Here is a 26,062-nt window from a genome sequence, read left to right on the forward strand (position 1 = left end):
AATAAAAAACAAACAACCAACCAACAACACGTTACAGTAATAAAGACTACAAATTTCAATAAAAACTATATACTATATAAAAAAAAAAATAAAAAAAAAAAAAAACAATACAAAAGCAATTAAAACAATCAAAAAGCTTTTCAATCAAGAGAACCATAATTAATCCTTCGTAGACAAATAATTGATAAGCCGAGTTTAATTTCTCAAATTGTGTAAGTATGAGAACTAGAGAACTAGCACTTACCCATTGTAACTTTCTCCTCTTGCCAAGTCTGCTCTGCAACTTCTTCCAAATGAATTTCGATGCACGGCCTTGTTTCAGACGGTTAAACCGATTATCCATTTCCAAATTTGGTTTTAAACTTTGTTCGTGTCATTTCAACCAATTAAAACAAAACATTTTGAATTATATCAAATATTCACTTCCATGTATCGAATTCTTGTTAATGTCTGGATGGATTATACAAATATATTATATTTTTTTCGGTTGTCCCACACACTTTTTATTTCGAATAACCATTACGATTTAAGGTTGAGCTTTTCGTAAGGTCACATATTTGATTAATGGTTCAGTTTTTAATTAGTTTAAATAATTCCAGGTTGCATCCAGCCTTAATGCAAAAGCAGAAGAAGCTTCTTAGTTTCAAGAGATAAATAATTGCTTGTGAACTAATTCTATGAAATAATTGTTGTTTTTTCAAGCGTTGTTTATTTATAAAATGTATTCATTTTGTTGTTAACAAAAATATGTTTATTCATCACCTACTGCAAATCTCAATTGGATATTTCGCGAACTTTAAGTCTCTCCAACCACATAAACTACTAAGACGATTTAACATTTTGGAAATGATTTTGCATTGGTATTTTAAAAAAATTTAACACATCGATTTTGAGGGTTAGTGTACTTTGCACACACACACACACACACACACACAGAGATACACTCACACTTACACACATCCATGCAGCGGTGTGTGTCTTTCTTTCATTGCCCCAGTTAGTTAAATGAGTTTCAAAAATTATACTATGGATTTTTATAGCGCCTTTAGCGTGGCCAACGGATCCACACCGGGCAAATACAAATGCTTAGAGAGCAGAAACGCGAACAACATCTGGCCGGCAACCACAATGAACAGGAAGTAGAGCTTCCGCTTGCGACCGCCGCTATAATCAAACTGCTGTGGATTGCCATAGGGATCATAGTTAATGGCACCGCTGGGCGCAGGCGGTGTATTATCCTGCAACAATTTCGTTCGCAGCGTGCGCAACTGTAAAAGAGTTGAAATTAATAATTGATGATTTCAATACATAGCCAATGATGCTCACCAGAAAGAAGCCAAAGGAGAAGCTGGTATACGCCAGTGCTATATAGTAGCCAGAGCGAAAGAACATCGCGCTCATCAGCAGGCAGACGACGATATTCACATATTTATAGCCCGTAAATGCCAGCAAGTCCAAAGTCTTAAGACTCGTCTTAACATTCATTACATACAGAGAAATGGAGTAGATGACCAGCTCGAAAATGCTATATGCCAGCGCACTGGATGCCTGTATGCCCAGCTGTTCGGGCGAAAAGCGGTTCTGCATGCCCAACAGCAGGCCGGCAACAATCACATACGTTATATAGCCCATAGTTGGCAGATAGAGATCTGGTGCATTTATATCATAGCGCGGCTGCACGGGATGCTCCTGATCGTATTTCAGGGACCAGTCCTGTAAAGGCACAATATAAAAGTTTAACACCGACCCAGCACTGTCATAAATATTAAGCTAATTAGTTGCACGCACAATTCAAAATAAAGATTCTTTGAAACTGTGCAAAATTCGTGCTTTTAAATTCGGGTTCGTGCGTGTTGGACACGCAACCGTATCTATTTGCACGGCGCTGTTAATAGCTCTTTAGTGACTGTAAAAGCGTTAACAGACTCCAATCAGCGTCACATTTTGCACCAATTGGCCCAATTCAAATGGGTAACTTACCTTGTGTATATAAGGAAAGAAGAGCAAACGTAGCTTGCGTCCGACGTAGGCATTATCTACGGCAAAATAGTACTTAAGCTTGGCCACAGGCACCCACTTCTCGAACTGATTCTCTACAAGCTGCTTGCCTTGGTCGGCCAGACGCTGGCCATACTGCATGGCCATGTCCTGCACAATGGGCTGTTGGAACATGGCAAGCTGTGGATACTGGCCGACTGGCGCCGCGCCGGGAGCAACACCATATGGCGGCGGCTGTGGCGCGCCCAGGCCATATGAGACCGGTCCAGCTGGTGCATTAGCCTGCGATTGCATTTGCTGTTGTTGTTGTGGTGGGTAGCCATAGTTCTGCTGTTGCTGTGGCTGAACTGGTGCCGCTGGTGCTGGTGCTGCATTGTAGCCATAACTGTTGACCTGCTGTGGGGCCGGTCCGCCGTACATATTGGGATCGAACATGGTGGGTGCAGCCGTTGGTGTCATAAAAGCAGAGCCACTTGGCATCGGTGCCGTTGGACCCATAGCATTCAAATCGCTCACCCGTTTAATGGGGCGTGCACGTCCGCCGCCTTGTGCTATTTTTGGTTGAGCAGAAAGAGAAAATTGCAACTATTTATTGGCCATTCCAATGGGATTGGTGGGATGGGTGAAGTGTTAGGGGGAAAAAGGTAAAATCAAGCTACACACGCAGTAAACAAACTATAAACGCAACAGTATTAGTAATGCAGGCTGTGGTAATCAATTCAAGGAATTCAACAATTGAATACGAGAGGCAACTAAAACAACCGCCAGCTGCGGCATTCTGCGAGGGCAGCAGCAGAGGCGGCATTGGCAGCAGCTGCCTTCGTGGTATACTTGCGTAGCCATAGCTTGTTCCTTACAATTTTCCCACTTACGATTCCGTATACCCGCATTTGGATTATAGTTCATCTCGTTGATGTTGGGCCCTGTCACTTGCTGTGTTGTTTGTTGAGTAAATAGCTCTGTTTTTATTTGAAATATCAGCAAAACTTTGGTTTATTACACATCACCACTCGGCTGAAATTCATTAAGTACACGACGGATTTGTTGTTGAAACATCGATAAGTATCGAGGTAAAAATATCGAGTGTAAAATAAATCTAGCTGTATGATGGTCCTTTAATTCTTATTGGTTGGTTCAGTTATAAAATTACTCTATTCATTTCATTTAGTTTGTGTTTATAATTTAAACACAACAATTTAATAAAATGATAATAAATGCATTAGAATTTATGAGCAACATTTCCGTTGTATTACACTGAATACATCTTTTCGTATGAGTATTTGACAAAAAGAAAGTATCATGCTAACATAAGCGCAAATTAAAAATAATGCGATGTGTTGACAACTCTTACACAGGAGTTGCATGCGATTGTTATCGCTTATCGCGTAGCTAATCGTGGCTTTGTCGCAGTTGTGTCTAGTTTTTGTTTTTATTTAATACAGCCTTAATAAACAAGTGTTTTGTGAGTAATTTATGCACATTGGTTAGTGCAACTTAAAATTCGGGAGAAACAATGTGTTTAAATTGATAATAAACATGGTCAAGTCCCTTTATTAGCACCAAAATTCGTGGCTCTAAATTTAAGGTGTGGTTGGGCTTTGGTTGTTTGACTAAGCGCAGCTTTACTCAAGTTGGGCGGCGGCCCTGCCAACTTTCTTAGGCTGTAAATCAAGAAAAAGTGACTAAATATATAATTAAAACAGTTAATGTACAATTCAATTATATTTATGTTAGAAATGTTTGTTAGTTTAATTAATTGTTTTGTAATTATGCACACACAAACTCCAGACCACGCCTAAAGCAGCAGCACACACACACAAACGTACATTAATTTCCCCATGTTCATATACAGTGGAGCTTGACTTACGTACATCTCTCTCGACCGAACATCTTAGCCCGTCATTATTTTTAATCCCAATATATTTGGCAAATTTTTGCAACATAAGTTCTTGTGTTCTCAGTGTAACTGTCGCTTATTGCGAGCTTGCACTGTACACGTGTGTGTGTATGTGTGCGCTTACTAATACAACCGTTAGAGGTCTGACTAATACAACTGATCTCTTGATTTGTTTATATGGACTGTTCATAAATCGATTATTGCAAATAAACATTGTCTATTGTTATTTATTTATAGACTACGAATTTCCAATACGAAAATGTGCCTTTAGTCTTCGACGCAACGCCAGCTGGAAGAGTTCTCATAACGAGCTCCTACTAAAACTAAACCAAGTCACCATGTCAACATGCAGCAGGCTACTAGTCTGCTGGCTAGTGCAATTATTGCTGCTGGCAACGGGCAGGGCCCAACTGCCCAGCGACTTGCAACAACAGCAGCAACAACAGCCGGGCCAGCCACAGTCGCCGACGCAACTGCAACAGCCCCAGCCATATCAGCCCAGTTATAACAAGGATTATTCGCCTCGCTATAATCCATTGTACACGGGTCAACCACAAAATCCCGACAGCACACAATACGATAATCCGTTGCTGGACTTCAACAATCAGCCAAGTAACCCAAATTATGGTGGCGCCGGGCTTAATCCAAACAACTATAATGGCTACAACAATTACGACGGTAATCGTCCATTGTTGGGGACTGGCAGCAATATTGGCGGACCAGGCAGCATTGGCAACGCGGGGCCCCAATACGATCCCTTTAATCGCAACACTGTGACCGGCAACTCAGCTATCGGCTATAGGGACATGTTCACCGATGAGGATAACTTTTGTCCCGAGCATTGGGTATCATTCCGACAGACATGCTATCGCTTTATACGGTCCCCCAAGCGCAACTGGGCTGAGGCGAAGAAAATATGCAAGGCCTACACAGCGGATTTGCTGAATGTGGACAATGTGGAGAAGCATTCGTTTATTTTAAAGCAGTTGATCCTGCAGAATCAGCGACAAAATCGTTTCTTTATCTCGGCACGCCAAACGGGTCCACAAAACTGGGTGAATGATGACAATACGCAACTGGTGCAAATTGAAGACTCTTTTGCCTTCGATGAGCAGCAGGCGCTCGAAAACGAGGATCTAATTGACAATCGTTTTCTTGTGCAAAACGATCCGAACAATCGCAATTTTAATAATAATCCCAATCAGTACTATAATTCGCTGGCGGGCACAACGAATCTGAATCAGCGGAATCAAAACAATCTGCGTGGCTACTTTGGTATGAAGAAAAATCAGGAAATGCAAATACACATATTAATATCGTTTATCCATTACAGGTCCAAATCAGCCCTATGGAGATAATGGCTATTTGCGGGATCGTGTGGTTTATGCTTATTCGAAAAAACGCGATCGCTGGATGTTTATGCCTGCGTACGAAATTGAAATGAATCTCTTTATATGCGAGTCCAAGGCGCTTTACAGTCCTGACAATGTCAATATAAAACTGGATGATAAACGCCCCTATACCTATGGCCTGGACATTCGAGATTTGGAGCGCATACCACGTGGCCCGTTCTTTGTAAAGCAACCAAATGACACAACCTTTGATGTGAACAAGAATCGGTTGATCAACGATGTTTCACTGGGCTGCCTTGCTGGAGGCTATCCGACGCCCACATACGAGTGGTTTCGCGAAGTCTATGTGAACGATACGTTGGAATACCATCGGATTGATCCCTTGGTGGACAATCGCTATACCATATCGGGCGGCAATTTGATTATTTATGAGCCCAAGCAGGCTCTGGATCAGGGCGCGTATCATTGCATTGCACAAAACAAATTTGGTCGCATCCGTTCGGAGAGTGCGCATCTTAACTTTGGTTTCATTATGGAATTCAATTTGAAGCGTTCGGCAGAATCAAGTGAAATGAACTGGGGCAAGTCTATATTCTGCGATCCGCCGCAACATTACCCGGCTATTAAATACTATTGGTCGCGTGATTATTTCCCCAATTTCGTGGAGGAGGATCAGCGTGTTTTTGTCTCTTACGATGGTGCCCTCTACTTCTCGTTTATTGAGATCGTAGATCGTGCAAATTATTCGTGCACTGTACAAACGCTTGTCTCAGATACGGGTCGCAATGGACCCTTCTTTCCGCTGCGCGTTACGCCCAATAGCAATTATCAGGCGTTGATCTTTGCCAATACTTTTCCCAAAGTCTTTCCGGAAGCTCCAGTTGCCGGCGAAGAGATTCGTTTGGAATGCATGGCTTTTGGCTATCCTATACCTGCGTACAACTGGACGCGCAATGGCCAGCCGCTGCAGCGCAATGCCTACACGACCAGCTATGGACGCGTTCTGATCATTCGGAATGCCACGACCAATGATAATGGCCAGTACACGTGCAGTATTACCAATCCCCGTAAGACTCTGGAAAAGTCCATTTATATCAACATACAAATGCGACCTGAATTCACCATACCGCTTAAGGACATGATCAAGGACTACAACAGTGATGTGACCTTCATTTGTGAAGCCTTTGCCATACCCGATGCCAACTACACTTGGTACAAGAACGGCGAGCGTCTTGATCCTTTAAGCATCAATCGGGACCGCTATGTTATACAGGACAATTTGCTTACCATTAAATTCCTTGAGAAGGACAAAGATGAGGGCATGTACCAGTGTGGTGCACAGAATCAGCTGAAGACATCCTACAGCTCGGCTCAGTTGCGTGTGCTATCCATGAAGCCATCGTTTAAGAAGCGTCCGCTCGAATCGGAGATCTATGCTGTTTACAATGGCAATACGACTATTGTTTGTGATCCAGAGGCTGCACCACGTCCCAAATTTCAATGGAAAAAAGATGGTCAATTGCTGGGCTCCGGTGGACATCGTCGCATTTTGCCCAGCGGCACTCTCATCATATCACCTACATCCCGTGATGATGAGGGCATGTATACGTGCGTAGCCTCCAATCAAGCGGGATCGGATGAATCGCATGCTCGAGTAATTGTCCTACGTAAGCTATAATTGTGAATACTAGAGGCACTGCAGTATCTGAACATGCATTCATATATTTTTGCAGAGGAAATTCGCTTTGTACAGAGGCCACCGCAGCGCATTGTTTCCCGCGAGCATGACCTTATTTATCTACACTGTGAGGCTGCTTACGATGAGCTGCTGGACATTGCCTATGTTTGGAAGCATAATGGAGAAGTACTACGCAATAATCACGACGGCACCGAGCGCATTGTATGTCCCACCTTACTCCAAATCTAAAAATTATAAGTTCTATATCTTTATAAATTCTTTTGCAGATTGTCGATTGGAACAGCTTGACGGTGCACAACACAACGATGCGCGATTCTGGCGATTATGAGTGTGTCGTCAAATCAGCTGTCAATGAAATTAGTACCACGACAAATGTTATCATTGAGGGCGCTCCTGGTGCTCCAGGCGGGGTGCAGGTGATTGAGATTGGCAAGACCAAGGCCATCATTGAATGGGTGGATGGCGTAAACAATGGTCGTCCTATACGCTACTACCATATACTTGGCCGCACCAACTGGAATCGTACTTGGACCAACGTTTCCATGTTTCAACATGCGCGTGAGGTAGATCGTTATACATCACGCCAGCAGACTGAGGTCGGAGATTTAACGCCATGGTCCTCCTACGAGTTCAGCGTCACGGCTGTCAATGATCTGGGCATTGGCGCACCTTCGGCACCATCGCCCATCTACAGCACCTACGACGATAAACCGTATATTGCCCCACGGAATGTGGGCGGTGGTGGCGGCAAGATTGGCGATCTGACCATTACCTGGGATCCGTTGTTGCCACAGGAGCAACATAGTCATGGCATACATTACAAGGTATTTTGGAAGCTAAAGGGTGCCCTTGATTGGGCCTCGGATATAATAAAGAAACAAGAAAATGTAGGCGTGGCCGTGGTAAACATTCCGCTCAACAACTATTATACCGAGTACGAGGTGAGAGTGCAAGCAATCAACAGCGTTGGCCCGGGACCCATTAGCGATACGGTTGTCATACACTCTGCCGAAGATATGCCACAAGTGGCGCCACAGAAACCGTTTGCGCTGGCCTATAATTCTACCTGTTTCAATGTATCCTGGAGTCCCATTGACATGTCTCGTGAGAATATACGCGGCAAGCTAATAGGTCATAGGGTAAGTGAAAGCTTATTAAGTATGTTGCTATAGCTTGTTTACTATATACGTTTATTACTCCAGTTAAAATATTGGAAGACTACGCATCAGGAAGAGGATGCCGTCTACTATTTATCGCGTACCACACGCCCCTGGGCGCTTATTGTGGGTCTGCAGCCGGATACGTATTACTTTGTGAAAGTCATGGCATACAATGCGGCCGGCGAGGGTCCCGAAAGCGAACGTTTCGAAGGTGACGTCAATTAGGCAAAAGTGTTCAAATAACAAATATTTAACGTATTTATTTTATTTACAACAGAACGCACATATCGCAAGGCACCACAGAAACCACCGTCTTCAGTGCATGTCTATGGCATAAATCCGTCCACGGTGCGCGTTGTGTGGCGTTACGTATCACCAGCTCAAGATGAGGAACCCATTGAGGGCTATAAGGTATAAAAGCCTGTGAATATGCTTTAGGCAACCATATATAAAATGTAATTCCCTTTTTGGCAGGTACGCATTTGGGAGACAGATCAAAATATGATCACTGCCAACAATACAATTGTGCCTATTGGACAGAAACTCGAGGTCTTCATCAACACACTGACGCCCGGTAAGAGCTACAATATGCGTGTGCTAGCCTACAGCAATGGAGGCGATGGACGCATGTCCAGTCCCACTCTGCGTTTCCAAATGGGCAAGACAACACGCAATGCAGCGAATACACGACACGGCCACAACATCAATACCGCGCTGATCATGAGCGTGTTATTGTTTATCACAACCTTTTTTTATACCAACGCCAATAATTAGTAATAAGATAATATGAAATCAAACCGTCCGAGTTTTTTGGCAAAGCGTACAGCTTTACAAAATACATACAAACTCAAGAGTCTCGTTTAGATATAAATCAGCAAACATTCCGTCTACTAGCGAAACCTCAGCGAATTGAACATATGCGAAACAAATAAGAAAGTGACCTTAAATATATAAAAAATAAGTAGAGCATATGAATTGAAAGCAATGTAAGCACACAAATCTATTATAGTTATAACATATATATATGTATGTTTCATTTTGAAATTACCAACGAAAGTTTTATAATTAGCATAAGCACAAAGCTGTCTATCCATTTTACGACCTTATCTGTGTTCGTTCGTCCTTGTTTATGATTTTTTAAGCATACACTTATACAATGTATTGATTGAATGTAATTGTGTCCATTATACAAATATTTGAACAGCTATTTTATAATAAAATTAAAATCAATTCTAAAATAATAGTACTGAAGACAGCAATTTGAAATGTTGGAGCGCTCAGTTCAGTTCGATTGCTGAGCAGTCGATGTTATCGATTGCTTATCGATAAAGCAACTCTGAAATTTTAAACAGCTGATCGCTTCGGCAATTCCATATGTATTTTTATACATATATGTGTGTGCGGAGAAACCAATGATGATGGCTCATAGGAAAATTCAGTGAAAACGCAAGAGCAACGAAACGCAAGTAAATAAATAAAATGCTTTTATAACGGCACATGTGACAATCAGAAAACAGCTCCCTCCAATCAAAAGACGCTCGCTCGTAGTTAAGCTAAAGGATTCAGCAACCGAAACAAAATGGAAATGGCAAAAGCAAACGGTTGGGCGGTTGTTTGTACCAGCACCAACACAAGCACTGTTCCCATATATTCAAAATATACGCGCTGCACGGAACTGCGGCGTGTCGATGACAACGACATATACAAGTTGGCCACAATTCTCGATGTGAACGGCTGCTGGCGCAAGCTAATGTCCATCATACCGAAGCGCCTGGATGCGCAGGCCTGCAGCGCACCGGGTGCGCTCAACTATCAGGAAATCGCTGCCAAGGTGGGACTTAAATATACCGCCCAACAAATAAGCCTGATTGATGGCACCGCAGAACGCTTAACGCCCGGGCAAAGCATATCGCAGGTAATGATTGACGAGTGGAAAACCTCAGGCAAGCTAAACGAACGCCCCACAGTTGGTGTGTTGCTGCAATTGCTTGTGCATGCCGAGATCTACAGCGCTGCCGATTTTGTGGCATTGCATTTCCTGAATGGTAAGTAACATCAGCAATATTTTAATTTACCCATATCTAACAGGTTTCACTTTGTTTTAGAGCCGAAACCAGAACGTCCCACTGATGGACCTGCAGCGCACATCAGCTTGGATTTGTGCAGTGAAGATCTCAGCGAGGACATGGACGTGGAGGACGGTGCTAGCTACCAGCCCAATACATCCGCATTGAATGCAGCCGTTGAACAAGCCCGTGGTACTGGCATGAATCTGGATTACTTCGATAAGCATATGGTTAGACGCGACAAGAGCGTACCGCAGCAGCTTGAGAATGGCACATCCAGCACAGTGCCCGTGCCTCCACCACGAGCCGCACGATCCTCGCGTCTGCTGAAAGCCACGGCCAGCAATGTCGCTCCCACAACTGCAAGCAATGCCCCATCTGCCTCAAACACAGCCAACGTGCCCAATCTTTCAATTCTCAATGCAAGCAGCAAAAAGCTGGCGGCTTCAAGCGAACAAACACTTCAGCCGCAAAATATACCAAACCTATCCATACTCAATGGCAGCTCCGTGGCAGTATTAATGGCAACAACATCCACGACGCTGGATGCTGGCAAATCGGACAACGCCAGCAATGGCCGCAGCAGTGCAAGCACATCAACAGCGACCATACCAAATGTGCCACTGATAACGCTTTTAATTGAAAATTCCAGCTGCGAGATAAGCGACGCATCTGATGCGACAGCAATAACATCAAAATCGACCGCTACGAAAACAGTACCAGAAATGAGCACAGCTAGCTACAATAATTTGCCAGCGATAAGCGCATTAAATTTGAATATTGCCAGCGGGGCTGGGGAGCTGGATGGCAATGGAGCCAAGGCTCGCGGTGATAATGCGGACAACAACAGCAGCGGCACAAATAGCCTGAGTAATGATGACGACGACCAAGAAGAAGATGACGATGACGATGACGACGATGATGTGGTGGATGTGGATGACGAAGAGGCAGATGTGTCACTACCAAATCTGAGCAATTCCGATCATCAGACCTCTAATAATGACTCCAGTCTGACAACAGTTACCTGTACCAGCGGCGAGAATAGCTTTGAGTTTACCAACGATTCCAGTTCGGCCTCCAACGATGATTACACCAACAACATTCCGAATCTGAGTGAACTCCAGCAGTAGAGTAACCGTCCACTAATACGCACTAGTTTACTTTTTGCAAGCCACACCAACGCACACACACATTCCGTTAAGCACTAAAATAGTGGCCGTTAATGGATGTGGTTTGTTATACTAATGATATAGCTATAGAGTAATGTATATAATGTCCGGATAAGAAAAATTCTAACGCAAGTTGTTAACTGCCTAATTTAACATATCGCTTTAAATCAGACACAGCATCCATGACACCCAATGGAATGTTATATAATAATCATTTGACGCAAAATATTACATATTTGCATTTGTTTTCATCATCAAACTAAAGCACAAGTCAAGCAATCAATCAAAGCAAGTTTTGTATTAAAACAATTTTACAAAAAATATACATTTATAACACTGAAGAATGGTTTTCATAATCTCCGCCATTGATTTCATAATGGATTATGGCATATACCTTATTCCGCTGCTACCACTTTTGATAGCACTGAGGATTTCAAAAAATCATCAGGATACCCTCAGCTATGATCAACCGAGAAACAACAAAACAATTTGAAATTGACAGGAATATGTCAGTCGCGCTCAAACACAAAAAAAAAAACGGAAATTCAAACTCATCGATTTATCGACCACAGCGAGTGCAACTCTGTGTACGCGACACATCAACAACAATTGCGCATCTCTAATTTAGACCCTGGACTTGTATATTTTATTACTGGTTTTTCTTGAATTTTTCAAAATTTTTCGCAACATGGATGAGTCGGAACTGCTCTTCAATTTGTTCTACTTCCTATTGTGCATGTGCGTCATTTATCCGCCCGAGGAATTTCAGCGTCTGGGCTTTACAATCGAGCAGGTGTTCTCGCGATTCCTGGGAGAGGAATATCGTGATTTTGTTGGCTACCATTTGCGCCGCACATCACTTAATCTCTTCGTACACAGCTGCCTGCCCGTCACCTATTTCCTCATACACAGATTGAAGTTTTCAGTTTTTGCCACACAACAACCGCTCGAAGATAATGAGCTTGACCCGGATTTTCCCATGCCACAGGAGGCAGTGGCCTTTAAAACACTCACCTGGAAAATGGCGCAACGCTTCAGCGTGCTGGCTGTTTTAGCCGTGCCGGCACTGATCTTCAATTGGCATCAGCAAAACTGGCGCCGACATCCCATAAACAAAACACTGGCTAAATACTCGAATACTCCAGGCAGTTACAGCGTCGTAGCCAGCGACATTGGCACCGAGTTCCGTCGCCAGGATATATACAAAAAGAAACTCAACTCCATTAGCATGGTGATTGCCACAGAGAACTGGATTATCAAAACAACCATGTATAATGTCAACTTTGCTCATCAAGCCAACACTTCACTCAGCGTTGCCAAGGTATTTATCGGCTGCTTTCCAAATTTCTATAATTTTTAGATAGCTAAAATACTTTTTTGAAGGCGGAAACGTACAATATATCGCACCACGATCAGAACGATACCTTGCAAATGATTAGCATAGTTGTGCGTCCGATGCGTCAAGGTGTTTCCGATTTTAACATTCGCATCAATGCATTGGAATTTCGTAGCTTGGAGGATCGCCTTAGACGTCCTATTACCATACCCTCTAACATACAATTCCATCGAAGCGTCATCGATCGCTTTGTGGATGTATTCAAAACGCAGGTGGCACTCAATCCAATCTTTAGCTCGGAACCCATTACAGACAAGTGCTTTGCCTGCATGCTAGCCGAGCCCAACATCAAGATAAACAAGCAATGCTCCGATTTGAATCGGGCAGGCGCGCCTCTAACAGATGAGGCATGCTGCTCCAATTGCTATTGTCGGCCCATGTGGTGTGTGGAGTGCTTGGCGCGCTGGTTTGCAGCCCGTCAGAGTGACATCGATCGTGAGGTATGGCTAGAACAGAAATGCACATGTCCCATGTGTCGTGCCAAATTCTGTGTGCTAGATGTGAGCTATATAAGAGCAACAGTGGCCACCAACGAAAACGACGATGATGCCTCATGATTTAGTTAAGTGAATTAAACGTTTAAGGAAAAGGAACCTTATGCTTTATTTGATTATATTTTAAGCATTGAATTTTTACTAAAGTTAAGACAAATATACATATGTATATATATACTATTGTAATGTGTATAGTTAAAGATATGCATATGCGATTTAGTGCAATTATCACGTTTTAATACTTGTACAATCTAAGCAAGAAAGAGATAATAATGTTCATACATTTACTTTATATATGTAAGTACAATCGATCTATATATATATATATATATATATATATATATATATATGTGTTTATATATATTTAGAGAATGTCTAAGCTAGCGCCCAATCTGTTCTATACTCTACTAAAACTAAATAGCAGAAAACTAAAAAACACACAAAATAATCTTTATCAAGCAGCCTGCGCAAAAATTAGTCTTTTCCTGTGTTGTTGCAGTTATTGTATGTTTTTTTCGTCGTGTTCTTTTGTTTTTATTTTTTTGTTGTTGCGAATTTTGCACATTTATATAGTCCACACGTTGTGCAATAAACTCTTAGGTTGATTTAATAAAGCGTAATACAAATGCTATATAGGGGACACATATGTCTATACATATATATACATATATTTAAGGCTTTATATATATACGTAAATGCATGCATATGTCAGAATGTATATAGCTCCCGGCACTATCTATAAATTTGTTTCGTAAAAACTTTTATAGCTCTCCGTTTTGTCACGTTGACTTCGCACCGAGGACGTTCCCGTTGTTGTCGCTGCACTGCCGCCAGTTGTTGTATTTGTATTATAGGAGCAGGATGATTTGGACATGGCGCTGGTTGTATTGCGCGCTGAGATCTGCAATATAAGAGTTATAATAAATTTAACATCTAGTCAAGCAATCTTTAAACGATATCAGCTACAATTTGAGGTCTATTTAGATTAGGGCTTCACTTGGCTGCCAGCAATCAGAGACACTGACTTTCAAAAAGTAATCAAAAGACATGTTCCAAAGTCATAATTTTGATTTAGCACCTGATTTTAATCAAATACATGCTATCGACATGCACTAAATACATACGAATATATATATATACGAATATGTATGTATACACAAGTATAATTCTCTGCTGGAGCTGTTTTTTGACAAGTGGCGGCAACACAACAGTCGAAGCGTGCACAACCACTTACCTGTATGATATATGTACGTACCTACGTATATACATAGGTGTTTTTCCCTATATGTATAACAATAAAAGCACAGAAAAAAAAGGTTTGTCTTTGTTGCTGTTGCTTTTGCCATTGTTGTTGCTTGATAAGGTTTTTGCGCTGTTAAAACGCAAAGAAGAAAATTTTGCAATATCTGATATAGGTGTACATACAATATTGTTTGAGTGCTTTAGTTGGTAAAACCTTGGCCATAATTCATGCTACACTATCATAGCACATTAACACGGATATATAGACCAGACAGGGGCTTTTCATTGTCATACTTTAAGCCCAGACCACGTCACGAGTTCTATTAATACTGGTTAATTTTTTGTCGTAGAGAAACTCTTAAAAACTGGTCCAGTTTTTAGTTTTAAGATAAACAACGAAATTCTTGGAAAGTTTGGCTTGAAATCCTTGTTTAAATTTGCACAGCTTGAAAATTATTGTGCCGAGGTGTTTGTTGTTTTAAATTATGCATACGACATGTGGTACAACCAGAAACATGACCAATCTGAAATTACTTTAACTGGTATAATAAAACAAAGCGAGATATTTGTTTTCGTTTCTCAATAACATTAGCCAAGTTCAATGCACAGACGACAATGACGCGGCAACCGCCGCGTGGCTGTTGACAATCGATCGGTCACTGCATTTGTTGCGTAACAAAGCAGTAAGGAACACACCCTCACCACCCAGCTCCCAGCTCCTCCTCCCCCATCACACCCCTACAGTTAGTGTCGTGGCATTACCCCTTCTCCACTGACCAACCGGCTGGCTGGCTGGCCGGTTGAGTTTGCCAAATTTAACAAGATTCGCGTGCCGTCGAATACAACTTTTGTATGTGGCCCCTGCGACGTATTTGGTTACGTTGTTTGCCGTGTAGATAGTTGCATATATTTATAAACGAAATTCGAATGTGTATTATATGACAATATGCTAAATTTTGGTCGGTTTACTCATCTTACGGTGGCGCCAAACAAATACAGGTGTATCAAATTTCCAGAAAGGTGTGTTTGTCGGTCGCTGTCTGTACATACATGTACGCAAATATATATATACATATATATATCTTTATATGCATTATATGCATAAAAAACACATGGATCTTACTTATTTTGGCTTGCACACGAGTGAGTTCTGTTCGGTTTTTTGTTTACTTTATATACTTATTTTTAATAATTTATTTTTTTACCTGTGCATTCATTTTGCAAAGGCACATATAAAAAGTAATATATTTCTACTTTTTCACTTAATTCAAAAGTAAACAATCCTCTTATGAGGGCATTCGTCTGGCATAAAAACTTACTAAATGTTAGGTTCCAAGATCTGCGACGCAAGTGAAAAATTGCAGTCAAGGCTATGAATTTGATAGCAGCAAAAGTACCCATTATAATCTTATCTGTTTTTTTTTTTCTTTTTTATAGTTGCCAAATTGCAAGCAAGAGAATTTTGCACTAGTTACGCCATATCTATAAGTGATTTTGGTTTGGGCCATGTGAAGGCGGGATGCGTTTTTATAAGGCCAATACTAGATACTAAGAGCGCTCGGGTCTGATTTATATTTAAGCTTGGCAACCTTTTCACTTGTGTTCATAAACGAGTTTAAGCTTCAACTTTTTTTTTTTTTTTTTTATTCGAGCAACACTTCTCCTAATTGCTTTTATTACGAATGACTAACGTTAAGAGGTTTTTTGTATAAATATTTCACAATTGTATCTCTACTCTTGGCCTTAAGTGTACGATACACGTAAAGCACTTGTTCATTTTTGCATATATCGCAGGAAAAAGTGAAAATTTGTCATCCTTGTGGCTTATATGTATATATATATGTATGGATATGTATATAGGGAGAGCGTAGCCCATAATCATCATCATAGAGCTGACTGCACGCCGTCTTATCATAATAATGCAACTTCCGTTTATTATTAATGAGCATTTCCGTTTTTTTCTGTTTTTTTTTTTTGCTTCTTTTTGTTATTGCTGTTGTTGTTTGTTCAATTCACTTGAAAAAGACACAGCAAAACTTATATCTGACGTTTGGACTTTCGAGCCAAAAGACCCTTAAGACCCACGACGTTGCTAGATTAATATATATACAGATACGTATATATATATATATAAATCACGCTAACGTGCACGCACACAATTTACAATATTGATCGCGATATTGCTGTCATTGATTTATATATATATATATATTGTCTATTTTTGGAGTGGCCGCCGATAAGCAATGAAATGAAAATGAAAATGAAAATGGGCCACTACAAAACTGGGCTAAAAGGAGCACCTGAACGCACCTTATCATTTTCCTTGCCATCGAACAGTTTCCCGTCGACCACGTCCCGTTTCTTGTTCTTCGACCTGAAGCGGCCCGAGCGTGATATTGTGAAATTGCGCCATTGATGCGAGTATTGATCGCAGCGCTTCTCCTCCTCATTCAAGATGCTGTCCAGATAGTGCATGGTCGGCTCATGGGCGGCGGTCATGGTGTTGCTCATGTTGTTCAAGGATCGTGGGTATCTGCTGTTGCTGGTCGCCGGTTCAATGATAATTGCTGCTGCACCTTTTTCAATGACAATCAGTAATCGTGGCCAGTTGCAGTTGCGACAACAACTCGATTTGGTATCAGTTCATTTCGTTTATTTTGTTATAATGCCGAGAAACTCGCGACTGATACCGACTAACGTACTATACAATATATATTAGCGTATTTCTACATATGTTTTCTTTCAACTTTTTTCGTATTCTTTGCTGCCGCTTTTATCAGAGCAACGCGTCGCTGCCGATGCGTGTTGGTCGCCGGTGCCCGTCTGACTGCGGAGTTGCCGACTCAACGTTGTTATTAACCGTAGTCGCTGTCGTCGCACACAAGTGACAACGGCGACAGCAACAACAGCAGCAGCAGCGGCAGCAGCGGCAGCAGAAGCAATAACAACGACAACAGCAACAGAGTCGAGAAGCAGCGACACGACTCCCAGCTCCAGCTCCAGCGATTCGTTACGTTATGAGTGCGCCCGCCTTTGGCCCCCAACGGACGCTCAGTCACAAAGAACAAACGCAACCCGTTGGAGTTGTTGTTATTGTTGTTGCTGTTGTTGGTCTTGTTGTTGCTGTTGTTGCTGGTGTGACTGCAGCGAAAGAAAGCAGCAAGAAATCTTTCAACTGCGGTGAACGCAAGAGCGTGTGATTGCTCCTGAAAAGCCAAACAGGTGGGCTACACACTCGCACACTACACACACATACACACACACACGTTCACATACACACTCCTATATAAATCACCTGTGTGCGAATTTGGCTCTGTATTGGTTGTGCTTCATGACTTCATGTTGAATAGACGCAGCCTTGCAGACTGCCTTAATGCACTACAATTAATAAAATATTTATATTAATATTATTATTAAATAATTTTGCCGACATGCATTTAGTAATACCTGTAAGTCTCGAATTTTGTTAAGACACCTTTAAAAACAAACAAAAAATCGAAACGAAAACCTTATGATATATATGATATGATATCGTAATACAAACCGGCCGGAACCGAAATGTGTACAATCTGCAACAAAAAGATTTTATCATAGTTTCGTTTAAGCTCAAAGTTTCGGTTAATCTGACACAGAGCTATTTGGGCAACTTCGAGAGACATTAAACATTAAGCTTGCAGATCTAACTGAATCTTAAAACTTAAAAAAGTGCGCCCAAGAAATCTATTTATGCCTAACTAAAGAGATTAGAGCGCACTGCAAAAGTCGCTATTGGCGGACAGAAGTTTGCGTTTGTTATACATATGTATTTTGTATATGTACACACACAGATACCATCTAGCAGCTCGTGTGTTGTCGATGATAAGCGCAAATAGACAAAACAAACACTCGAGTCGCTAACAATTATAAATGATTAGATCGCTTTTTGGAGCATTCACTTTGTCCGGGTCTTTAACTGTAACTTTTGTGTACATATGATAGATGGGATGATGTTGCGGCTCTTGTGCAGCACCTTCAAGCCATGTTTAACTACGCACACACACATACACACACACACACTCACACATATAGCCGAGTAAGTGCTGCCGGGGCGGTCACTCACAAAGCGGGTTCATTATCTTGATGACTCAGGCCGAGCGGCTTACAGGGCGAGTGCTTTAAAATAAAGAAATTATTCACACTTTCTTGCTGCGATTGCAGTGGGAACAGTCGCGGCGAGCCTAATCTAATCTGGCCAAGTCAAATACGTATTTTGCACTTTGGGGCATGGATCTTAAATACACAGTGAATTAATATTGGCATCATTATAAACCCACCCACAGCCAAGGGCTTTGGTTTTATTTACATAGGCAATTTTGCAGTATTTGTAGTTTACACAATGTTAACATAAATTCAATTCTGTGGAAGCATATATGCATAATATGTGTTATAATTAGTTATTTATATATATATGTGTATGTATATATATATATATATATATATATATATAAATATATATATATATATATTTAATAGCTAAATGGACAGTGCAAATTTGATTTCTCTCATATTTTATTGATAACATAAAATTTGACCAACCAATATGCGGCTGACTTAATCGTTCCTTCCTGAAGGGCTTCATCTCGCAAGATTTAACATTGAATTTGGCTCGCATGTACGCAGGTGCATTTTTTTTGTTTTTTTTTTTTTGTTTTTGATTTTCTGAGTTGTTGGTGACCTGTGCCCCGTGTTTTTGAGTGGTTAACAAAATGAACTTAAACCAAAACTGAACTAGTTGAACAATAAGTATATAGCTATATATCAATTGAATTTCAATTGAGTGTCCATTTGCATCTAAACAACGCTGTCCACACCATTGACCTCATGCTCCCTTTCCCGCTCGCGGTCTCGAGCAGCACGGTCCCGAGCAGCCGCCGCAGCAGCAACCAGGCGGGGCATCGCCAGCACTGGCTGTTGCTGTGGCTGCTGCTGCTGTTGTTGCTGCTGCTGCTGCAGGATATGACGAGCCCCACCAATACCAGCGGCACCAGCGTTGTTATTGTTGCGATGCATAAAATTGCGTATGTTCTCCTCCGTATAGTCGACAATACGACGTTTCTTGCGACGCGCGTATTGCTTCTGTTTTAAATAGATTTTCAACATGCCCTTCACAGTGATGAAGGTTAAACCGCCGAGTAGTGTGCGATGCAGTGTGTTCTCCACGGAATCGAACAATATGCGACCCACAATGCATGAAATTGTTGGCAGCAGCAGAGCTCCGCAAAATATGCGAGTTGCCGAAACTGGATCCGAAAGTGCCGGCGTGGCCGGATTTGAAGATGTCGGCAGTTCTTCCTCCTGCTGATTACTGCAAACGAAAATAACCTCAACTAAAGCCACTATCAGATAGATTGAGAAACTTACAGGTCTGGATATATAAAGTTCACAAAGGGAAACTTGCGCATGACGGTGCCGCGATTGCGTATCAAACGCAACAGGGCGTCTTCCCAACGAATTAGCCGACCAAGTACCAGGCCAACTGGTATGGCAGGTAGGCCAATTAGTAGTATGAGCGGATCACCGGATTCCATTATAGACATGCCATGCTCGTGACCAACAATCTGCATGAACATCGTTATGACATTATATGTAGCTTTCGCCTGATGGGCTCACCTGGAGGAAGGTCACAGCGCCATAAGTCACCGCTGTCCAGTACAGCGAACCGACAAAAAAGCCCGCCGCCAGAAACGGACTCAGACGCTTGACCAGATTGTCCATGGCTTCTAAGGCACCACCCAGTTTGCCCATTTGTGGGAATACAATGATGTATTCCGTTTGACATTGCGGGCAGGATACAGAGCGAAGCGCATTACCCTTCTGTGTCTTCTCATCGATCCAGCGATACAGGCAGCTCTGATGAACCCACTTTGTTGTGCCACGACACTGGCAGGGCTGCACCCAGGCCGCCAAGCGATTGTCCTCGTCCGTCGCAAAGCAAATCCAACAGCACCGTTCCGTGTCCACGTTGAACGAATCTCTCGCTGTTGCTGCAGCAGCTGCCGCCGTGCGCCTCTCTGCCTCATCTGTTTCGGCAATTGTCGACTTTGATGTGGTCGGCAATGGCTCCAATGTGACCGTTGTGTGATCTAGCGCTGATGAAATTTCATTACCGGCCTCTGTTTCGGTTGCAGCGTCGGCAGTGGGCGCTGCTGCTTTATCATCCATATCGCTGCAAATGGCACCGTATTTAGATGGATTTACGTACGTTTGTCTAGGCATTTGGAATTTGAACGCGGTTAACTTACTCGGAAATTTGAAAGTCACTCGATTAGGTCTGTTTCCTTTACAGCCCAAGAATAAAACTTAATTTTCAACTTTTTCTATTCAACTCTATCTGAAACTAAAATATATGTGAACTAGAGATGGGCACGTGACTTATATTTGTTTACTCCAATCCCACTCACGTGTAAGCAACGGTGTACATTTTTATATATGACATGTCTTGTAACCGTAATTTTAGTTGTTAAAAATTGCCTTGCAAAATTAAAGCAAAACCGTTCTTAACTCAGCATTTTGCTGTTAAACGGCAGAATTACGTGGTAAAATACCGCATGCGGCCATGTACTAAAAAATACAATACATTCCAATAGAGATGTGTAATGAGAGATTTATATCGAGCAACAGCTTATCGATAACTATACCGTACACTATTACACTACGAACAGCGTATGAACTTGTGTCGTCCAATGCCATTCTGTGGAATTTGTGCTTTGCCATTTAGGGATATTTCGGCTGCCCACACTAACAGCGTATATACATAAATCATTTATGCTTATTACTGCAAATGCCAGTAAGGTTTTAATTTAGCAAATATATAATAACATTACAAACAAAGCCCCGGTGTGGTAGATAAGTATTAATGAACCCCGTTGACTTCGCGGACTGCTAATCCGGCCACGGCATTTGCTGTTAGTCCAGTTCACTGTTAGCGTTTTGTCGCTGTCGCTGTGGTCTGCTTTGCACCTCATCCTCTTCATCGAAACCCTGCATTAGCTGGTTGAAGATGTCGCCAAACATGCCACCAAGCCCGGAGGGACCAGCATGCACCTGCTCCGGTTGCTCATCAAAGTATATGACACCAATCTTCGTTAGATATTTATGAAAGGAAGCGTCTCGCTTCAGGGAAGGATCATACAGCTTGCGCAGAGCACGAAATCCCATCACACTCTTCGTGTCGATAAGTCGAAACAAGAAGTACAGGAAATTGATCAACGGCTCCTTGTAGGGAAACTCGTGCCTCAGTATTTTTGGATGGTATCGTGTATACTCGCTAAACATGTCATCTGCCGTTTTGCGATCCTTCAATGATAGCTGCTGCAGCACCGCCTGCACCAAAAACAAATCGACTTCTTTGTGGAAGCCCTTGCTCTGGCTTATTTCAATCAGCACGCGCCCGCACAGGCTACCATCCTGGCAGAGCAAATAGTGGTGGCGTGCCGACTCAATGTTTCCCTCTGTCCAGAACACATGCGCAATAAGCTTGTGCAAGACCGGATGACCGAACTGACCGTGCACACTGGTGCTCCATTTCACAACGCGATGCTAATGTAACAAAACAAAACATATAAGAAATAGTTGGGTAAATTGAATAACTTTGACATACGATCAGCGTCTCGCGCTCCACTGTAGTTGCGCTCAATCCGCGTATTAATGCACCAAAGCGAGGCACCCATTCGAAATTGTCCGTGTCATCCGGTCGCGGGCCACGCTTCTCCAGGGTATCCACTAGCAATAAACACAAATCCGCAGCGCTGCCTTCCTGCTCCTTCTCGATTAGTTTCTGTGCACCGTCGAATAGCAAATCTAAGCAGTCCTGGTAACGTTTCTGGGCAGTATAACGAAAATATAACGTTCGATACATCATGTGTGCTTCATAAAACTCTCCCTCCGCCAACGAATGGGATAACTTTGCAAGTACGCGACTGACACCCCGTTGATTGGCAGTTGAGCTGCTGCTGCTGCTGCCGCTGCCAACAGGTCTTTCGGCATCGGCCGTTGTCATATTGTTTCTTAATGTTGGGAGTGCAGCACTTTTTAGAAATGTACGTATGTATGTTGACGGAGGATGATTCTAAATTTTCCTCAATAATATAAGATTATTAATGGATACTTTATCGCAAGACAAACGATTGTTATCGATAGCTGAACAAAGATGTGCGGCCACACTAACGATAATTTGCCGTTCGCCCAAACAAAGAAATCGGAGCAGCTGAAATTGCAGCAACAAAAACCACAACAAAACAAAACAATTGCAAAAAATTTAACCCAATGGAAAGTGATGGAGCGCAAAAAAATACAAATGCTGTTGTTGCAGTTAGCGGTGTAGCACCCACCCCCCACACTTTCCCATCCAATAAATGGGTTAAACTAAATGTGGGCGGAAAAATTTATACAACAACTATTGATACGCTCGTTGGCCGTGAACCAGACTCAATGCTAGCGAGAATGTTTCTACAGGATGGTGGCATGATGCCCAGTGAAAGGGACGAACAGGGCGCGTACTTGATAGATCGAAGTGCTCGCTATTTCGAGCCGATCATTAATTATTTGCGTCACGGCGAATTTGTGTGCGACAATCACATCAGCTTAAAGGGCGTTCTAGAGGAGGCGCGTTTCTTTGGCATTTACTCGTTGGTCACACACTTGGAGGAGCGACTGGGCGAACAGGAGCAGCTCGACGATAGACCACTGACGCGCATGGACGTCATAAAAGCCATCATACAGACATCTGCTATTACGGAACTGCGTTTCCAGGGTGTCAATCTAGCCGGAGCCGATCTGCGAAAATTGGACTTCCGGAACATTAATTTTAAGGTGTGCAGTGCTCTCTGATATTTAATTACTATCTATACTGATTACTTTCTCTTCTTTATTAGTATGCAAACATGTCGCGCTGCAATTTATCGCACACAAATCTAAACTACTGCTGCCTGGAGCGTGCGGATCTTCAGTATGCGAATCTGGAATGCGCTCAGTTAGTCTCAGTGCGTGGACTTTGTGCCAACATGGTAAAGATTTTCTCAGTGTATGCTAGAGATGTGCGCGTGTCGGAATTAACTAACACGTCGCAAACATGAATCCCCACTAGGATACGAGCACGAAATACGCCTGGTCAATTTTATTCCTAAAGTTATGTATTCATTCATTTTTAGGAGGGCGCCAATTTGCGTGGCTGCAATTTTGAGGATCCAACAGGTGTGCGCACCAATTTGGAGGGTGTGAATCTGAAGGGTGCCTGCCTAGAGAGCAGTAATATGGCCGGTGTCAATTTGCGCGTAGCAAATCTGAAAAATGCAAATATGAAAAATTGTAATTTACGCGCCGCTGTACTGGCCGGTGCCGACCTGGAACGTTGCAATCTATCAGGCAGCGATTTGCAGGAGGCCAATTTGCGAGGTGCTAACCTTAAGGATGCTGAACTGACGCTGATGGTTACGCCTCTACATATGTCGCAGGCCATTCGATGATCTGAACATACCTTTACAAACTGAAAGGGACATCACCATGTGCAATTATTATCATTATATTTTCGGTTTTAGTATGTAATGTTTGGGAAAAATGCAGTCTTAATATAATTTTTGTAAATACCCACTTTGGACTGGACGTAGACGGTTAAATAAAACAGTATTAAATACAACTGAAAATAACTTATTATGTGTTACAGCACATTTTCAAAAGAAATAATATTTAAAAGAATAAATGTCAACTATATTAGCGGGCTTTATTTGAATGCCCCATCCTTGTCACACTCATTCCAGCTATTCAAATTGGACATATCGATAAATATATCGTTTGAGCCGTGAAAAGAACCAGCTCATGAGCTGAGTCCAATCAGTAACTCTTTTTGTGCTCCCAACCCAACACTAGAGGCTAGTTTAGAAGATTTGATCAGATTTGCAGAAATATCATGTTGAAAACGTGTCACTTAATTGTGGCACTTACCGCCATATTCCTATTAATTGCAACGCAATATGTGGACGCCGACAGAAAGCAGAGCAAAAAGTACAGCAAAGAGGCAAACAGCCCGCATTTCAAGCAAGTCGCGGAGGAAAAGTATGAGCCGGAAATTCGGAATCTCCAGCGACCCTTTCGCATGGCTAAATTGAATCTGATTTGGTCCAAGGCACAAAACGTAAGTGTTTCTTGTTCGTTCATGACGTTTAAATTGTAACAATATGCATTTTAGCGTTTGACTGAAAGCAAAATAAAGTCTTTGTACATGGAGCTTAAGATCCACGATAAGGAGGAGATTGCATGGAAGCAGCTCAACTCGCAGCACAAGGACAAGGATGGTCTGAAGGCTAATGAGTTGCGCCAGAAGCTGATTGGAATAATGAGCAGCTATGATTTGCTGGAACACTTTGAAGATACCCAGGATGCGGAAAAAATAAAGCCCTTTAAAGTACGGACAAGGCTTAACGACTCAGTGCTACAGATTGTTATAATTGTTTTGCTTTACACAGAAATTCCATGATCCCGAGGAGAGACACAAAAACAAAAGTCTATTTAAGGACAAGAAACTGAACCGTTTGTGGGAGAAAGCGGAAATATCCGGTTTCACGGCGGAAGAGCTTAAATCCCTCAAACAAGAGTTTGAGCATCATCAGGACAAAGTGGATGTGTATTATAGCCTACTGGAGAACATTGGCAGCCTGGATACTGATAAGCATGAGAGTAAGTTAACCTTTACTATAAAAACAAATGTCTATGTGTTCATTTTGCAATAATTTCCTTAGATGCTATCAACACCGAAGATCTGGATAGCTACAATCTCATTTCCAATGATCCCAACGATAATGAGATTAAAACACATGAACAAAATGTAAAAAAGTTTGAAAGCGACATGAATGCTTTGCGTGGTCATCATGTTGGCATAAAGGATCACTATGATCGCCTGGAGCGTTTGGTATCCTCCGGACCACATAGCCAGGACTTTATAGAGCCAAAGGTGCAGGGCTTATGGCGTGTGGCACAGGCAAACAATTTCACGGACCAGGAACTGGCGTCTCTTAAAACCGAATTGCATCATTTTGAGAGTCGCCTGCTAAAGTTACGTCATTTACATGCGGAACATGCTCTGCACAAGGAGAAGTACAAGGTATTATTGAGAAATAATAATGTGTAATTGGTTGATTGAAATGCTTTATTTTCCACACCAGGACGAAAAGCACAAGGACAAAAGCAATCGATTCGAAGATATGGAGGAGCTACTTAAGAAACAAACTCGCAAAGTCGAAAAACTTCAGGAGAATATTGAAAATACCATATTCAAGCATACTGAACTTTAACTATTTATTTGATAATAGCCGTGCCAAATGCGCAAAATGAGCAAATTAGTTGTAGACAAACACATACATATTTTCTCAAACAATTGTTAACTTTAGCATTAAGATTTACTAACATTTTTATACCAAAACCTATGCAGCTATGGAGCGCAATAATTGTGTTATTAAATGAATTGAAAATCTCATGAAGTTAAAATTTCTCGCTGTGTATTCACTAGAGTTGCCAGACATTTGCATTTGGTGTTGCCTGCGTGTGCATTTTTCGGGT

At 42.0% G+C, this 26,062-nt stretch overlaps 9 protein-coding genes across 13 annotated transcripts; 5 read left to right on the forward strand and 4 right to left on the reverse strand.

Moving 5' to 3' along the window:
- Positions 1-689: 689 nt before the first annotated feature.
- On the reverse strand, positions 690-3,043 carry Yif1 (Yip1d-interacting factor 1). Of its 3 annotated transcripts, none has more exons than XM_015172106.3 (4): positions 2,883-3,043; positions 1,981-2,549; positions 1,327-1,713; positions 690-1,268 (listed from the first exon to the last, which is right to left on the reverse strand). In XM_015172106.3, exons 1-4 carry the CDS (start codon positions 2,902-2,904, stop codon positions 1,035-1,037), a joined length of 1,212 nt encoding a protein of 403 aa, XP_015027592.1. In that variant the 5' UTR covers positions 2,905-3,043; the 3' UTR covers positions 690-1,034. The 3 variants fall into 3 exon arrangements, with proteins under 3 accessions (XP_015027592.1, XP_002054126.1, XP_015027593.1); XM_002054090.4 differs by having other exon boundaries at positions 2,871-3,042; XM_015172107.3 differs by having other exon boundaries at positions 2,856-3,042.
- A 281-nt stretch (positions 3,044-3,324) lies between these two features.
- Positions 3,325-9,352, forward strand: LOC6631034 (contactin). 2 transcript variants are annotated; one of them, XM_015171522.3, is made up of 8 exons: positions 3,325-3,460; positions 4,133-5,170; positions 5,229-6,914; positions 6,981-7,147; positions 7,213-8,085; positions 8,149-8,317; positions 8,384-8,517; positions 8,581-9,352. In XM_015171522.3, exons 2-8 carry the CDS (start codon positions 4,234-4,236, stop codon positions 8,878-8,880), a joined length of 4,266 nt encoding a protein of 1,421 aa, XP_015027008.1. In that variant the 5' UTR covers positions 3,325-3,460; positions 4,133-4,233; the 3' UTR covers positions 8,881-9,352. The 2 variants fall into 2 exon arrangements, with proteins under 2 accessions (XP_015027008.1, XP_002054125.2); XM_002054089.4 differs by having other exon boundaries at positions 3,373-3,481.
- A 142-nt stretch (positions 9,353-9,494) lies between these two features.
- LOC6631033 (protein Tube) lies at positions 9,495-11,489 on the forward strand. The gene is made up of 3 exons (XM_015171523.3): positions 9,495-9,572; positions 9,624-10,151; positions 10,212-11,489. The coding sequence occupies exons 2-3, from the start codon at positions 9,686-9,688 to the stop codon at positions 11,300-11,302; spliced, it is 1,557 nt and encodes a 518-aa protein (XP_015027009.1). The 5' UTR covers positions 9,495-9,572; positions 9,624-9,685; the 3' UTR covers positions 11,303-11,489.
- A 355-nt stretch (positions 11,490-11,844) lies between these two features.
- Positions 11,845-13,480, forward strand: LOC6631032 (E3 ubiquitin-protein ligase TM129). The gene is made up of 2 exons (XM_002054087.4): positions 11,845-12,662; positions 12,725-13,480. The coding sequence occupies exons 1-2, from the start codon at positions 12,030-12,032 to the stop codon at positions 13,292-13,294; spliced, it is 1,203 nt and encodes a 400-aa protein (XP_002054123.1). The 5' UTR covers positions 11,845-12,029; the 3' UTR covers positions 13,295-13,480.
- A 118-nt stretch (positions 13,481-13,598) lies between these two features.
- On the reverse strand, positions 13,599-17,328 carry LOC6631031 (uncharacterized). The gene is made up of 2 exons (XM_002054086.4): positions 16,784-17,328; positions 13,599-14,132 (listed from the first exon to the last, which is right to left on the reverse strand). Exons 1-2 carry the CDS (start codon positions 16,982-16,984, stop codon positions 13,968-13,970), a joined length of 366 nt encoding a protein of 121 aa, XP_002054122.1. The 5' UTR covers positions 16,985-17,328; the 3' UTR covers positions 13,599-13,967.
- Positions 17,329-19,003: 1,675 nt separating this feature from the next.
- LOC116651837 (E3 ubiquitin-protein ligase MARCHF5) lies at positions 19,004-20,932 on the reverse strand. 2 transcript variants are annotated; one of them, XM_070206757.1, is made up of 5 exons: positions 20,914-20,932; positions 20,755-20,849; positions 20,123-20,678; positions 19,874-20,070; positions 19,004-19,817 (listed from the first exon to the last, which is right to left on the reverse strand). In XM_070206757.1, the coding sequence occupies exons 3-5, from the start codon at positions 20,672-20,674 to the stop codon at positions 19,304-19,306; spliced, it is 1,263 nt and encodes a 420-aa protein (XP_070062858.1). In that variant the 5' UTR covers positions 20,675-20,678; positions 20,755-20,849; positions 20,914-20,932; the 3' UTR covers positions 19,004-19,303. The 2 variants fall into 2 exon arrangements, with proteins under 2 accessions (XP_070062858.1, XP_032294829.1); XM_032438938.2 differs by lacking the exon at positions 20,914-20,932 and having other exon boundaries at positions 20,755-20,868.
- Positions 20,933-21,274: 342 nt separating this feature from the next.
- On the reverse strand, positions 21,275-22,511 carry LOC116651839 (Golgi to ER traffic protein 4 homolog). The gene is made up of 2 exons (XM_032438940.2): positions 22,113-22,511; positions 21,275-22,051 (listed from the first exon to the last, which is right to left on the reverse strand). The coding sequence occupies exons 1-2, from the start codon at positions 22,509-22,511 to the stop codon at positions 21,419-21,421; spliced, it is 1,032 nt and encodes a 343-aa protein (XP_032294831.1). The 3' UTR covers positions 21,275-21,418.
- On the forward strand, positions 22,409-24,146 carry LOC6630832 (BTB/POZ domain-containing protein KCTD9). The gene is made up of 4 exons (XM_032438941.2): positions 22,409-22,551; positions 22,631-23,323; positions 23,386-23,517; positions 23,662-24,146. Exons 2-4 carry the CDS (start codon positions 22,778-22,780, stop codon positions 23,974-23,976), a joined length of 993 nt encoding a protein of 330 aa, XP_032294832.1. The 5' UTR covers positions 22,409-22,551; positions 22,631-22,777; the 3' UTR covers positions 23,977-24,146.
- A 209-nt stretch (positions 24,147-24,355) lies between these two features.
- On the forward strand, positions 24,356-25,990 carry LOC116651838 (alpha-2-macroglobulin receptor-associated protein). Its single transcript, XM_032438939.2, has 5 exons — positions 24,356-24,641; positions 24,696-24,911; positions 24,973-25,183; positions 25,246-25,607; positions 25,669-25,990. The coding sequence occupies exons 1-5, from the start codon at positions 24,417-24,419 to the stop codon at positions 25,795-25,797; spliced, it is 1,143 nt and encodes a 380-aa protein (XP_032294830.1). The 5' UTR covers positions 24,356-24,416; the 3' UTR covers positions 25,798-25,990.
- Positions 25,991-26,062: the final 72 nt, after the last annotated feature.

Source organism: Drosophila virilis, chromosome 2, assembly GCF_030788295.1.
Source record: "Drosophila virilis strain 15010-1051.87 chromosome 2, Dvir_AGI_RSII-ME, whole genome shotgun sequence".
NCBI classification, from domain to species: Eukaryota; Metazoa; Arthropoda; class Insecta; order Diptera; family Drosophilidae; genus Drosophila; species Drosophila virilis.

Bases quoted from the DNA above. Each gene is read 5' to 3' on its own strand.
- Yif1 (XM_015172107.3), bottom strand. From the start codon at position 2,904: ATGAACTATAATCCAAATGCGGGTATACGGAATCGTAAGTGGGAAAAT. The intron at 2,550-2,855 runs GTAAGGAACAAG...AACCAAAAATAG, and splicing joins GAATCGTAAGTGGGAAAATT to CACAAGGCGGCGGACGTGCA. The intron at 1,714-1,980 runs GTAAGTTACCCA...GTGCCTTTACAG, and splicing joins TCTTTCCTTATATACACAAG to GACTGGTCCCTGAAATACGA.
- LOC6631034 (XM_002054089.4), top strand. The intron at 6,915-6,980 runs GTAAGCTATAAT...ATATTTTTGCAG, and splicing joins TGCTCGAGTAATTGTCCTAC to AGGAAATTCGCTTTGTACAG. The intron at 7,148-7,212 runs GTATGTCCCACC...ATTCTTTTGCAG, and splicing joins ACGACGGCACCGAGCGCATT to ATTGTCGATTGGAACAGCTT.
- LOC6631033 (XM_015171523.3), top strand. From the start codon at position 9,686: ATGGAAATGGCAAAAGCAAACGGTTGGGCGGTTGTTTGTACCAGCACC. The intron at 10,152-10,211 runs GTAAGTAACATC...ACTTTGTTTTAG, and splicing joins GGCATTGCATTTCCTGAATG to AGCCGAAACCAGAACGTCCC.
- LOC6631032 (XM_002054087.4), top strand. From the start codon at position 12,030: ATGGATGAGTCGGAACTGCTCTTCAATTTGTTCTACTTCCTATTGTGC. The intron at 12,663-12,724 runs GTATTTATCGGC...ACTTTTTTGAAG, and splicing joins CTTCACTCAGCGTTGCCAAG to GCGGAAACGTACAATATATC.
- LOC6631031 (XM_002054086.4), bottom strand. From the start codon at position 16,984: ATGAGCAACACCATGACCGCCGCCCATGAGCCGACCATGCACTATCTG. The intron at 14,133-16,783 runs GTGCGTTCAGGT...CTTATATTGCAG, and splicing joins ATGGCAAGGAAAATGATAAG to ATCTCAGCGCGCAATACAAC.
- LOC116651837 (XM_070206757.1), bottom strand. From the start codon at position 20,674: ATGGATGATAAAGCAGCAGCGCCCACTGCCGACGCTGCAACCGAAACA. The intron at 20,071-20,122 runs GTGAGCCCATCA...ATGTTCATGCAG, and splicing joins GCGCTGTGACCTTCCTCCAG to ATTGTTGGTCACGAGCATGG. The intron at 19,818-19,873 runs GTAAGTTTCTCA...TTTCGTTTGCAG, and splicing joins AACTTTATATATCCAGACCT to TAATCAGCAGGAGGAAGAAC.
- LOC116651839 (XM_032438940.2), bottom strand. From the start codon at position 22,511: ATGACAACGGCCGATGCCGAAAGACCTGTTGGCAGCGGCAGCAGCAGC. The intron at 22,052-22,112 runs GTATGTCAAAGT...TTGTTACATTAG, and splicing joins TGGAGCGCGAGACGCTGATC to CATCGCGTTGTGAAATGGAG.
- LOC6630832 (XM_032438941.2), top strand. From the start codon at position 22,778: ATGGAAAGTGATGGAGCGCAAAAAAATACAAATGCTGTTGTTGCAGTT. The intron at 23,324-23,385 runs GTGTGCAGTGCT...CTTCTTTATTAG, and splicing joins TCCGGAACATTAATTTTAAG to TATGCAAACATGTCGCGCTG. The intron at 23,518-23,661 runs GTAAAGATTTTC...ATTCATTTTTAG, and splicing joins GTGGACTTTGTGCCAACATG to GAGGGCGCCAATTTGCGTGG.
- LOC116651838 (XM_032438939.2), top strand. From the start codon at position 24,417: ATGTTGAAAACGTGTCACTTAATTGTGGCACTTACCGCCATATTCCTA. The intron at 24,642-24,695 runs GTAAGTGTTTCT...TATGCATTTTAG, and splicing joins TTTGGTCCAAGGCACAAAAC to CGTTTGACTGAAAGCAAAAT. The intron at 24,912-24,972 runs GTACGGACAAGG...TGCTTTACACAG, and splicing joins AAAAAATAAAGCCCTTTAAA to AAATTCCATGATCCCGAGGA.